The 14,236-nt window shown below is 27.6% G+C and overlaps 2 protein-coding genes and 1 long non-coding RNA gene across 6 annotated transcripts in view; 2 read left to right on the top strand and 1 right to left on the bottom strand.

Annotated features, from left to right (window-relative positions):
• Nucleotides 1-3,104: 3,104 nt before the first annotated feature.
• LOC136078223 (uncharacterized) overlaps nt 3,105-14,236 on the top strand; it is a 45,965-nt gene continuing 34,833 nt past the window's right edge. Inside the window, exon 1 of the mRNA XM_065793482.1 lies at nt 3,105-3,114. The gene's annotated coding sequence lies outside the window, so the exon portion shown is untranslated. The remainder of the gene's footprint in view (nt 3,115-14,236) is intronic.
• On the bottom strand, nt 6,998-8,381 carry LOC136078734 (ARL14 effector protein-like). The gene is made up of 2 exons (XM_065794527.1): nt 8,156-8,381; nt 6,998-7,233 (listed from the first exon to the last, which is right to left on the bottom strand). The coding sequence occupies exons 1-2, from the start codon at nt 8,379-8,381 to the stop codon at nt 6,998-7,000; spliced, it is 462 nt and encodes a 153-aa protein (XP_065650599.1).
• Nucleotides 10,407-12,585, top strand: LOC136078222 (uncharacterized). Of its 4 annotated transcripts, XR_010637617.1 has the most exons (5): nt 10,411-10,696; nt 11,352-11,446; nt 11,571-11,736; nt 11,857-12,029; nt 12,107-12,585. It is a non-coding gene; the product is annotated as an uncharacterized LOC136078222 (long non-coding RNA). The 4 variants fall into 4 exon arrangements; XR_010637616.1 differs by having other exon boundaries at nt 10,407-10,696; nt 11,352-11,736; nt 12,107-12,526; XR_010637615.1 differs by having other exon boundaries at nt 10,415-11,446.

The following is a 14,236-nucleotide window of genomic DNA, read 5'->3' as shown; positions in this document are numbered from 1 at the left end:
AGCCTTTCCTGGCAACAACATGTCTAGGTTTATGCTCTAGTTGCATCCCTGTTTCATCCATGTTCCACATACATTCTGGTTTGTCCTGTAAATTTTTACTTTGTATCAGAACTTCTAAAGAAGTAAAATATTTGGAAACCTTTATCCTATCCATACACATGTGTCGTATAGAAACTGTAGCTTCGACTAGTAGCGAAGACTAACACAACCGTGTCTCTTTTTAAGTAGTTGCCACCACTTTTCACTAGGTCGACCATTTTTAAAACTTATGTTATGTTTTTTAGCAAGCTTAGCAGCATAAATGATAAATGTTTTTTTTCCAAAACCGATTCCCATTTGGGCACGATTGCCAGCATAATCAATTAGTTTTTCTTCAAGGTCACCTAGCATTGGCTTTTCCCCTGGTTTCGCTCCTATTTTGGACTTTCCAGAGATTATGGTTTGCAGAGTCGATCGCAGGACTTGATATGATACACTTGCTTTCCGTTGAGACATACCTGATGCAACTGCATGTACTGCTAGTTTCATATTATTCAGTCCACAGCATGCGTTTTTTTAATATCCTTGTTGAAATAACTGGTTTCATGGTTTCATATAATATTATTATCTATTTAAAATAAAAAAATAAAAACATACATTCATAAAATACTTTTAGGAAAATCATATATTTACTTTAATAGTGTATTTTTATTAAATCAACGTTATCAGAACATAATTAACTATAGCTATAATTAACTAAAATTTTCTGAGTTCATTCTACTTTTAAAGTAACTTTAAAATTAGTAACTTTAAAATGATTTTAAAAGAAACTTTAAAATGATTGAGCATTCTACTTTTAAAGTAATTTTAAAAGTAGAATTGACTTAGAAAGTAACTTTAAAAGTAGAATGAACTCAGAAAATCAGAATTTATTTTAAAATGCGGATGTTGTTAATATCTTAACTTAACTTTTCTCACACATGAATAATAACTACGTGTGAGGAAATCCTATATAAAAATGTGAAACTAAATTTTATACCTGATACCATTTATTGGCCATGGCCAGTAAATGGATTAATTAACCGGCCAGTAAATGGTTTATTAGAAAAGGATTAATCTAATTCAGTTAAAACATTATATATGAAACATCAACTAAATACTTTTGTTTCAAAGTGTACATAAGATATTTATCTTTTTTTTCCTTCCTGAATGGACTGGCACAAATACTTGCAACGCACAAAAAAAAGACTATAAAGTATGAATTTAAGAAAACAAAGCGTAAAATTGTTACATTTTTCATAATGTTTTTGACATTTGTTTTTAGCGACTAAAACCTTCTAGAACTTTCCTGAAATTGCGATATTTACAAAATTTTAATGAAGTCATTGAGTTTGAATAATAATATAGGACAACTTGTGCTATAGATTTTTATGAGAAAAGCTTTTAAAAGTGGCCAGTAAATGGTTAATGACCGTTAATTGGCGTATTAACCCTATGTAAACATAGTGATTGTACTTAAAAATCATGGCTTGTTTAGGAAAATAAACATGAAACAGTTACTGGCACCAGTGTCAAAAATTAAAAGTAAATGGCGCAACACTCTAAAACACCTATTTTCTAATATAAACAACCAGTTGCTAAGGCCGTTGCTAAGAAAATTATTTAACTTCACTGTGAAACTTGCTATTTTTGAGCATTTTAAATTTACTCCCTATAATGATCTTTATATGTTTGGAATGTAGAATGTTTGGGCTTCAAGAATATGCAATTTTTGAAAAATCGATTTTTTGGATTTTTTTTAATATAGGACCACCTTAAATCTACAATCTTGTTATGAGAAAAGTACTATTTACGAGTCACTAGTTTAAAAAAAATGGGACAGCATAATAATTTTAAAAAGACTGCTGAAATGGTAAAAATTAACTTGAATGAAAAAATCATATACATTTTTTCAAATAAAGTAAATTTTGATTGTAGAATAAATTTTGATTTGGTTTTTGATTTTCTATGTTAGATACTTAATTATGTTTACACCATTTTAACAGTTAAAAAAAATGAAATTAAAAGGTGATGAGTCCTCAAATTAACAACTGGTCAATAAAGGGTTTTTTAATTGTGTTCTATGTTTCACATTATAGTTTCCCATCTTTATAAAGTATTACATGCAGATTTATATTGTTTTTTTCTAATGTAATGTAAAATGATTTTTAACTTTTTATACTTTCATATTTCAAAAAATTTTATGTTTCTTTTTAAATTTAACTTTTTTAGCAATTTTTTATGATAAGAAAATAAACTGGTAAAAATGATAAAGTTAGATGCTTTTAAATCTGCTACTACCAAAAATCGGCCATTAAGTATGAGACATTCATACTTATATTATTTAAGCATTTAGTTTTAACTCTATTATTTGCTTATCAGTTTTTACCAATTTAGGAAAAAAAATGTTTTGGACTGATAAAGGTAGCACATTGGTAAATACAAAATGTTGGAAAACCTACCTTAAATATTATTCTTTGAAATTTAAAATTTATCGGTGAATATTAGTTTAGTTGAAAATAGAAAAAATATGTTTCATCTGCTTGTTGCACTCACATTTGGGTGAGGGGGGGGGGTAATTTAGGGACCTTTTTGTTCCCAGGCTCTAATCATCACAATTTTTCGCAAAGCATCTTTATTTGAAATAAGTATAAACATTTAAATGTTTGGAGTTTGCTCCGTTTCTGGAAGTTTGCATATTTTTATGTTATCTCAAATAACAAAACATGCTAAAGCTAGCAAAAGAATTAAGATTTAAAAAACAAAATAGAAATTTTTATAAATTGCTTAGGTTTGTTTAAATGTTTCAAATCCTGGTGAAAAAATTAAAAACAAAAGGAGAAAATATGGATATATTAAGTCATTAAATTTCAAGAAAGGCCCTGTGAAAGCATTATTTATTATAGCACTGGGTACCAGATGTACCAGACACTAGCCATAATGTTAAAATGCTGCTTAACAAGCTCCGTTTGGAATCAATAAGTTTCACAAGTGTGGCAGATGTTAAACTCTGTCGAGTCATGTGTGGTGTATCTCCTAATCTCATTTGTGGTGTATCTCCATGGCAACTAATCCTTGTTATATTTGTACATGGGATAAAAAAAAGGGTTTTAAAAATGATTACACTGAACTACGAAAAGTTGGGTCACTAAGATTAAGCAATAAAATGTATAATTCAGTTGGATCAAAAGAAAATTAAAGCAATGTATCATTTTAACTGTATTGATGAAGTTCTTTTAAATAGAAGTAATATTGAACTTGTTGCTAACCATCTTTCTCCTCCAAAACTTCATTTGATTAAAGGGCAAACAAACGATTTTTTTAAAAGAGTAAACAAAATAGTTGATCTAAAATTAATATAAAAAAGTATTTTCAAAATTAATAAGAAATGGGTCATATAATTTCCGAAAAATATTTAAAAATTGGGTGAAGTACTATAACTTGTTTCGAGTAGGGCGCCAGATTTCGGAACCTATTTTGAATGTATAAATCTAAATTTAATTATGATTTTTATTCAGTATCAGATTTTATGCAGTATTATGCTTTTTCACGCTAACTTATCCTGAATGGTATGGTTCCAACAATTCTAAAAAGGTATGGCACAACCTTATGTTATTTTATCAAACTAAAATCTGTTTTAGGATGGTTGTGAGCTTAATAAAAATTATTACTTGATATAAAAATAAAAGATAAACGAGAAATTGTTTTTTTAATTTTACATCTTATATAGGGGAAAGTGTGTATGAAAGAGCCAGTTTTAAAATGGCGTAAAAAAAACTCAATTGTAATAACTTTTTTTTTTTTTTTTAAATTCAATAATTACATTATTGGGTAATATTTTAAAACTAAAATAAATCGGATAACAATGCTAATAATCTATCATACACCTGTTTTAAAAAAAGAAAGAAAACAGCTCTTTCATAACATTTTGTCAATGAAAGTTACCTCTGTGCGATGAATAAGCCGTAACTTTTTTTTGAACACTAGTAAGTCTTTTAAAAATATTAAACTGTTAAATAGACTTCTAAAAATCAGATTGTACTTAAAGTTTTATAACTCTATGATAATCAATGATAAAACAAATGATAAAACAGCTTTAATAATAGTTTTACAAATTATTCAAAATCAAAAAATTAAATGAAATGAGAATAATGAAATAACATAATAATAAAAATACATAATAATATAATAAATATATAATAGAATATAATAAAATGAATGCAACAATACGAAAAAAGTTTTAAAATTTTTTTTAAACTTTAAAAAAAAAAGAAGACTTTTTCAGATCTTTGACTTTTAAAAATTTTATTAAATGGGCAATTCCACATCAAATCACCCAGTCCATTGAACCATGTGTTTTCCTTTTGTGTTATATTTTGACACATTATTCCTAATTATAAAAAAATATTGCATGCAAAATTTCAGCTAAAAAAATTTAGCGGTTGACAAGATATTGCAATTTTTATACTGACCTGGTTTCCCAAAATGACCCGGTTTTCATAACACTCTGAAAAAATATTTTCCTTAAAATAATAAGAAATAAAAATGGCAAAAACATGAAAATGAACATATATAATGTTTTTTTGATGCTGAATTCAATAAATGTACTTAAAATGCTCAAATATAAAAAGAACATGCATAAAAATTAATAAAACAACTAGTTTCTATAAACCAGCTTTGGGGCCCAATATCTCAAAACACCCCCCATCAAAAAAAATTTTATTTTGCTGTTAAAATTTTCAGCTGTTTATAATCTTACTAGACACAAAAAATCTAACTGGAAAAACAACTAAAACATACGGAACTTTAATTTCAAAGATGTATTACTTTTTCAAGAAATTCCCAAAAAATATTTGTAAATAAAATAAAGTTAATCGTAATTTAAAAAGTTACTTAAATATACAAGATTTGTAAAGGTATCAAAGATGAAAGTTATTTTGACTATGTTTGTAACAGTTTACAATATTGCTCCCATTTTACTTGTACTTCCTCTATTTCAGCATTTTCAAACACATAGTTTCTACCAGAACTAGAGCAAGCTTGTGGAACAGATAGTTTTTTCAATATGTTGGTGTTTGGAATAAAACAGTAGTTGACTCTTTCAGGCCAGTTAAAACAGATTGATGGACCATTTGGATGAAGAAACTTAACTTTAGCAGCAACTTCTTCTAAGTTGGTTTTAGTTACAATGCCGATCCACCACTTATCATCACAGACTACAGCGACATAACAACCTAAAGTGACAGTATCAAGTTGAGATATGTCTTGTTTCTTTTTAAGATTGTGGATTATTGTATAACTAGTGTCTGTACTACACCTCTTTGCCCCAACCTTGTTATCTCCAAGATGTATAAATTGATGAAAGCTACGAGCACCAGGTAGAGTTGTTACACCAGTGTACCTTTCTTTTTGCTCTTCACGTTGCAATTGTAAGTCCAATCCCTTTATGTAAATGAAATTAACAACTTTGATTTTATCAATACAAAATTCATACATAGCTTCTGATGGGAGAATTTGGTTTCTGTACGGTCGTTTTAAACTTTCTTGTGCTGTTAATATTTTTACAGTACCACCAATCCCATCACATGGTGACTTTCCGTGGGACGTGGCAAAAAAGTTCCATTCAATTTTAAGGCAAAATTCGCTCTCTAGTTGACATAGATTGTAAAAGCTTTTACAATTTTTGTACTGTTCTGCGCAACCATCAGTGAATAAATGTAATTTGGGCTGATTGGAAAATTTTATTTTTAATATTGGTATGATTAGTTGGAATATTTTGTACACATGAGTTACATCATGTATAATGTCATCTGATATAAAACAGTAAGAAATATGTTTCAGTTCACCTTTATCATCTTTATAGTATATGACTAATGGATGTAAAGAATATTGTTGGGTGTTCCAATGATAGCTCTGTATTTCATCTTGGACAACAAAAGCATAATTTTCAGCAAAGTCGCCAATAATGATAATGTTTGATTGATCCATATATTGTTTCAGTTGGTTAAGGTACTGTGATTGAGAGTGAGCAATAAAAGAATGAGCTTGTAGCTTTTCAAAACAAGATGCTAATAGTTCAACAAACGTTGGAACATCAGCTGTTAAACTTAATAGTGTTGCACGGTCAGTAGTTTGCCATTGCTTGTAGTGTATCTCAAAATCATCTTTGTATTCTCCAAAAATCGCATACAAATATTTGGTGAGGGGTTCTTTACCAGGACAATCATCACACTGTGCAAGCATGCATTCTTTGTTTTCTACTGAGCAAACGGTTTTTGAAAGTAAGTCCTTATACTTTAGTCCAATATTTAAAGCATCTACTAGCAATATGGCATTTTGGTGATAAGAACAAACACAAACAGAATGTGTACCACTTGGACCTGGCAAAATGCACCACTTTGGTCTAAGTGAAGCAAATTTTGAGTAACTTATTTGTATTTCTGGATTGTTTTCTTTGTATAATAAATATAGTTCCTTTAAATTACACAAAAGCAGTTTTTTTTTGTTTATGGATGTTCTTTTGAATGCTAACATAATCTTTTTTTCCAGGCATAGTTCTACATAAATCCCTTGAATCATAAAAAAGTTTCTATTTCTTTTTGTAAGACTTTCCCTTTATACAAAGGTGAGATAGCCAACAATACTTTTTTATTAAAAAGTTGTCTAGCCTTTTTTGCTTGGTATTCTGTAACTGCAAAGTTATTTTGTACTTCTAATATTGACCAACTTGGGGGTGCCAGTGTTAGAAGTTGAACAATAGTTCTTTTGTCAGAACATAGAATTTTTTCTTTTACCAAGCTCATAATTTCATCAAAGTTTTCAGCCTTCTTTTTAATGTCATTTGGTTCATAACATAGTTTTGAGGGAACATTGAATTGACTTTCAGTTTTTCTAGTAAGGTTACTTACCATTTCGTTGATGCGCGCAACTTTTTGCTTTTCTTCTGAGAGTATATGTTTTGATGACTTTGAATGAGATTTTAGAGGAGATATATTAAAATTTTCAAGTTCTGCATTGATCTCCTGTCTTTTGATTTGAATGATGATATTAGAAAATCTTCATCTTGTTCACCATGACTTTGCTTCTCTTCTTTAAGATCTGCTTTTTTGGCAATCTTTTGCTTACAGGGTTTGCAAAGTTTCTTCCCAGGAGCAATATTTAAGCTACTTCTCATCATGTCTTGTGACTCATTTATCGTAACTACTCTAAGATTTTCTAAAAGTAATTGAATTGTATATATAATTCCATGTAGCTTTATGTATTAGGTATATACAGTCGTTCCCCGGTTAACGAACCCCCCTGTTAGCGAACTTTCGGTTAACGAACCGAAAGTTTGCCCAAAATCCTCCCCCGGTTAACGAACCGGAACTCGGTTAACGAACTGGGACCGCCAAATGGCGTGCACACGCGCGTGAAGGTCTGGCGCGCCGTCCAGCATTTCCCCCTCAGTTTTGTGAGTGTCATGGAAGCCTGGGAGGTGAATGGTTGTGCTGGGTGTGCTTTTGTTGTTTCATTTTTTTCTTTTCTTGTTTCACTAATATTTTTCATGCATTTTTGTGCTTTTTTCTAGGTTTTTTTCCCACTTGCGATTTTTTCGATTTTGCGATTTTTCAAAGTGTCGAACCCTGCGAAAAAAAGCAGAAAAGTTTTCACTTTTGAAGAGAAAAAGACAATCATTCAAAGAGTGCAAAAAGGTGAAAAGCAAAGTGACCTGGCTAAGGAGTTTGGTGTGAATAAATCAACCATTTTTTGATAAGCAATGTTCATGTTCAATTTTTAGTTTTTTCTAAAACTTTGACAAGCAATTTTCATGCACAATTTCAATTTGTTTCAATTTTTTTATTTATCAAGTTGGACAATTTTTTGAATTTTTTCCCCCATTATTTCGGCAAAATCCACCAATTAAAAATTTTTTAATGGCGGCCTATGGGAAAACGCGTTTCGGTTAACGAACTTTTCGGATAACGAACTAGTTCGTACTCCGAATTAAGTTCGTTAACCGGGGGACGACTGTAGTATAATTGTATGTATAAATGTATATAGCTTATCTGCACAATTGTTTAAAACATTGTTTATGTTTTGGAAAACACAAATTAAAAAAATATATATTAAAACACTTAAATCCACTTTTACTTACTTGTAATTTTCTTTGTATGTTTTTTGAATGGATCACAGCATGCTTTCTGCCATTTAGGATACATTTTTAAATAATTTGTAGCATGTTTTTCACATAATGTTGTTAAGTTTGATAGTTCAATGTTACAGCGTAATGATATAGCTAGTTTTTCTTCGTTGCTTAAAGTTCCAATAACATCTTGTTGGCCTTTGCATGCATCTGGTGTCAATAACCCTATAGAATACATCTTATAATAAACTACTTTGTATAAATGTATTTCCTAAAAAAAAGAGAATTCTCCTACTTAATTAAAAGAATTCTCCTACTTAAATAAAAGAATTTTCCTACTTAATTTTTAGTAAAAAAAAAATTTAATATAGAAATAATTCAAACCTTTTCAGAATCCCACTTTTGTATAATTTTTTACACTGATAGATATTGTTAATTTTCTTTATAGATATATTTATATATATATATACAATTTATATATATATCAAATTGTTAATTTGTTAAAATTTAAATAAAATTTACGAATGCTGTTTTTTAACTGAACTTTTTATAAACTAGTTATTATAAACTTTTACAAAAGTTGTCAAAATTTTAAAAACAAATGCACATCCATATCACACTAATTCAGTTTTTATATAAAACAAAACAGGTGTTTTTTTCAGTTGTTAAGTTAAAATAACTAAGTTATCATATAATTAAGACTTCCTTAAATATAACAAAATTGTTTTGTTTTTTTAAGGAGTCTTTTAACTAAATATAATATTTTACAGAATTCTATTTGAAAGTTTTTTAAAATAGCTTATTGAAAATTTGATACATCTTTGAAATTAAAGTTCCGTATGTTTCAGTCGTTTTTCCAGTTAGATTTTTTGTGCCTAGTAAGATTATAAACAGCTGAAAATATTAACAGCAAAAAAAATTTTTTTTGATGGGGGTGTTTTGAGATATTGGGCCTTAAAGTTGTTTTATAGAAACTAGTTGTTTTATTAATTTTTAAGCATTTTCCTTTTATATTTTAGCATTTTAAGTACATTTATTGAATTCAGCATCAAAAAAACATTATATATGTTTATTTTCATGTTTTTGCTATTTTTATTTCTTATTATTTTAAGAAAAATGTTTTTTCAGAGTATTATGAAAACCGGGTCATTTTGGGAAACCAGGTCAGTATTAACCCAGACGGCACAACTCGTTTAAAAGTTACGCGTGGTTTCTGTTGCGTGTTTAAAACTCCCGAAAACACTAAGAATAACACGTGTCAAGAATAGGGTTTTGATTCCGTGAAATTAACTACTATATTTTACCAAAAAACCAGTTTGGATATTAAGTTTTTAGTGATGGTTTTTCAGTTACAAAAATGGAGTATTAAATTATCTAAAGTTTTCGCAACGAATGTAAAACCATTACTAAAAGCACGCGATTTTTCAAATTTATTGCATTTTTATTATTCTGAAGGTTTTAGAGTGTGTAACAAGAACTTTCAGGAAGACATTTGTCGAGAATATTTATATGTTAAATAAATTCAGTTTTTGTTAAGTATTAGCATGTATATACACACACACACACACACACACACACACACATATATATATATATATATATATATATATATATATATATATATATATATATATATATATATATATATATATATACACACACAAACACACACACATATATAAATATACACGTGTGTATATATATGTGTATATATATATATACACATATATATACACACGTGTATCTATATACATACACACTTGTGTATCTATATAATTTATACAATGTATATTTTATATATGTATGTATAATACATATATAAAATATGTATGTGTTTATTTATGTATTCATATGTATATATGTGTGTATGTATAAGTCTATATATTATGTATGTATGTATAAATATATATATATATATATATATATATATATATATATATATATATATATATATATACATATATACATACATACATACATACACTTATAAATAAATGTATATGTTATGTATACGTAATATGTACTCATATACACACATATGTGTGTGTATTTCGGCGTATGTATATTTGTGTGTATTTGTATCTGTATGTGTGTGTATTTCTGCGATAAAAATATATATATATATATATATATATATATATATATATATATATATATATATATATATATATATATAAATATATATATATATATATATATAAAATACATTTTTTGTGTTAATAGTATTATTGTTATTACTATTAGTATTGTTATTATTTATATATATTTGAAAAATACTAGTGTTGTTCCTATATAAATGTGTGTGTACTAAATGCTATAGGATATCCTATTAATGATAATTATTTAACAAAAATGAAAAGAACAAGTTCAGCATAGTAGAAAGAATATATGAAAAAATATCCATCAGTTTTAGCTGGAAATTTATTTCCTGAATGTTTAAATTTGTCTTCGAGCTGCGAGGCTGCACCAAAATACTACCTATGCTTCATCAAATAAACTTTCTACCAATATTGATAGCAAAATCTAGTAATACTTTGTTGCAAAATACTGTCCGTAAGTAACTTTACTTATCTGTAAATCAATTGTTTATATTTGAAAATTATTATGTAAATGTTAAATTAATTTTTAATTGTTTGAGAAGATACAAAAAAGAGTCAGCAGTATAAAAAATATGGCATGAGCCGAAGCCAGCAAGAAAATTTCTTGCATAGTCTATCTGATTGCAGAAATAATATTTTTTTTGCTGAAAAAGGTAAGGGTCTATTATCAAGCAGACTATGGCTAGTGATATGCATTAGCACATATTGAACTTTTTTTGTTTTGTTTGTGTGTATATATATATATATATATATATATATATATATATATATATATATATATATATATATATATATATATATATATAACATTTTTAAACCAGAATATGTGGGTTTTAATAAGCAACAAAACATAAATTGAAAAGATTCTACTATAAGTCTTCTACTTACTTATAATCTACTAAAATAATCTTACTAATTCTACTAAAAGTCAACTACTAAGTTTTTCACATGTTCAACGAAAAAGATAATGAGAAAAAATATTAATGGTGGTACAACTGTTAATGAAAATACTTGTATTAAAACTCTAGTTATTTATCTTTAACTTCAAAAAATTTAAAATGACACTAATATTTCTGGTAAATTTTGTTTTTGCAAACTTTATCTTTTAGGAGTTTTACCGTTATCACATAATCTAGATGAAGACAATATATTTAAAGAAGACTTCAGAAACTTAATGAAGATAATAATATTAATGTTGATTAAGGTAGGTGACTATTAATGAACAGGGGGCATGTGTGCATTTGGTTTTTTTAAATATTATGTATAACTTATATTTATATTTATTACCTATATTTGAGTGTATATTAGTCTAATTTATCTTAAAACAGGATATTTGCACTTTAACAAGCAACAAAACCTAAATGAGATGGTTTCGAATCAACCTTTAAAGATTTCTATATTTATAAGCAAAAATCAATTAAGAGAGGATTTACATCCTGGTACAAATGCTAATGAAAATACTTGTGAATACTCGGGCTTCTGGGTCTTTCCAAAGTAATAACTTATTTGCATTTAATTTAAAAGTTTATAATATTTAAAAAGTACAATAGTATATTTGATGATTTATGTTTCTTAATGGGTTTCATAAATTCTTAAAGGGCGTCTCTTATTTAGGTTGAAGTTGGTGGCTCTAAAAAACAATTTAAAAAGAAGAATGAAGGGTCGATGCCATTTAAATGTACAGACACAAACAAGCGTGATTAATAAGGAAAAAATCAATTTTACTCTTCCATCGAATCATTACTCTGGTTTTTTCAAACAGTATTTTTTATAGTGCATTTATTTAGGTAAAATACAAAACAATAGACTAAGATAATCATTTATTTTGTTATTTATTATAAAACTTGTTTTTTTTTTAAAATAGATTAAGGCGAATCATCAAAAACCATTACCAATACAGATCGACCAAAAAATCAGACAAACGAAACTTCTCCCATGGATGATGCCATGTTTTAGCGTAAAATGATTGTCACACCATTACATAAAAAGAAATTTGGGCTACTGCAATAGTTTTTAGATAAAGATTTGAATGAAATTAAATTTGAACAGGTTACCTCAATTGAAGAATTAGTAAAGTTTGAGACCCGACTTTTAAGAAAAATTAAAAAGAACATTTGATGCTACTGGAATTGTTTGTAAAAATGCGAAAGCGTATTGTTATACGATTTTAGATTTTATAATGACGGAAGAGGCGATCAATCAAAATTAAATATGTATGGTAACCATGTGCCAAACGTCTTTTATTAGCTTATTATTAATGATTTGGTTTTTTATTTCTTTGTTTATTTTTTCTTTGTAGTATTATTGTAAAATAATTTACCTTAAAAAACAAAAATAAAACAACAAAATTGTCGTAAATATAATGTAGTATATATAAAAAAAGGTTTAAACGGTTTAAAGCTATACGTGTCTAACAAAACCTACGTATTTTTGGTTTATCATTAAACCGTGCTGAACAGCTGTTAGTTCAGGCATAAATTTGGAAAACTTATGCCTGAACTAACTTATGACATTAAATAAAATTTCCGTTTGGAAACTTTATTAAATGCCATAAGTCCGTTTTAAACTATAGAAAACACGAATTTAAAACCTCATAAAACACGAGTTTAAAACCTCAAAAACACGTATTTAAAACATAAAAATACTCGTGTTTGAAACGTTAGAAAACACGTGTAAAACTCCAGTTAAACTTCCCGTGAAATCCACGTGTTTTTGGTTTACGCCTGGATCGTAACAAACACGTGTTTATATGGGTTTTAAATCCGAGATTAAAACCAGATGTGCCGTCTGGGAAAATTGCAGTATCTTGTCAACCTCTCAACATTTTTAGCTAAAATTTTATATGTAAACTTTTCTTTTTAAGATGCAACAGCCAAAGAGGTTTTTAAAAAATTTGAAGACCCATGGTTCAAAATTTTCTAAATTTTGTTTGATTTGATGCGGAATTACCCATATATTATTTTAAATTCAAACGGAGCTATGTTTTACAACTTCAGGAAATGTCATTAAAACAACTAATTTTGATAGAATAAGCTCAGTGAAGCATTACGAAAAATATATGAAGTTGTTAAAGCGCAAAACGATTATTTAGTATAAAAAAAGGTAAATAAAAAGTCGGCTTATTCATAGCATAAACAGTCGGCTCTTTCAAAAAATTGTTTGGTTAAATACATAACCTTAAATTAAACAATTTTGACAAAAGCTTTAATCTAATATTTTTTGTGTAAATGAAGGGCAAATATATATATAAGAATGCAGCATGATTCTTTTATCAAATAAAACATTACATTTAATCTTAAAAATAAATAAGTAAACCACCAAAAAATTACTTTCATTTTCAAAATCTTTAGTGCTCCCTTACGACGCTATTTATTTTAGTAGAATTCTACATTTTTTGTGGGTTACAGGTATCCAGTGTTGTCACACAATGAGTTAAATACAATAAGGATCGGATGCCAGTAAGTTAGAAACAATGGTATTGGCTCCTTCAAAATCTGGCTCTTTCATACACACTCTCCCCTACGCTTTTTTTTAAAAAAAAAAAAAGAAACACGCTGTTTTTTTTTGTTTTTTTTAAAGGAAGGCTTTAAATAATTAAGATAAAAGTTCATGGTTTATAATATAAACCGTTGGAATAGTTATCTACGGAAATAATTTTCTAAAAATTAAATAAATCGCTTGTCAGAGCAAATAAACTTCTTTGCTGTTGTTAAATAAACTTTATAAATACATGAGGTAGCAATAATTAAAAATTTATTTCAATATTACAAGTATTTTAATATCAAAAAATTTTTTGTCCGAAATTAATTTATCTTAATATTAATACTGTAATAGAGTCAACGTTCAACGTTGTTTCACTTTTGTTTTTAAAGTAGTTTTAATTAATTACAAGGCTTTTCTGAATTTGAAAGAGCGCGTTCTCAAAATGCGCGCGGTCATTAGAGAAAGATCTATAAAGCGAGTTAAAAATTTTTACCCTTTGGAATTTAATTAT

Source organism: Hydra vulgaris, chromosome 03 (genome assembly GCF_038396675.1).
Source record: "Hydra vulgaris chromosome 03, alternate assembly HydraT2T_AEP".
NCBI classification, from domain to species: domain Eukaryota; kingdom Metazoa; phylum Cnidaria; class Hydrozoa; order Anthoathecata; family Hydridae; genus Hydra; species Hydra vulgaris.
Note: the sequence above shows the minus strand (reverse complement) of the source record. Positions and strands in the feature narration are given on the sequence as shown.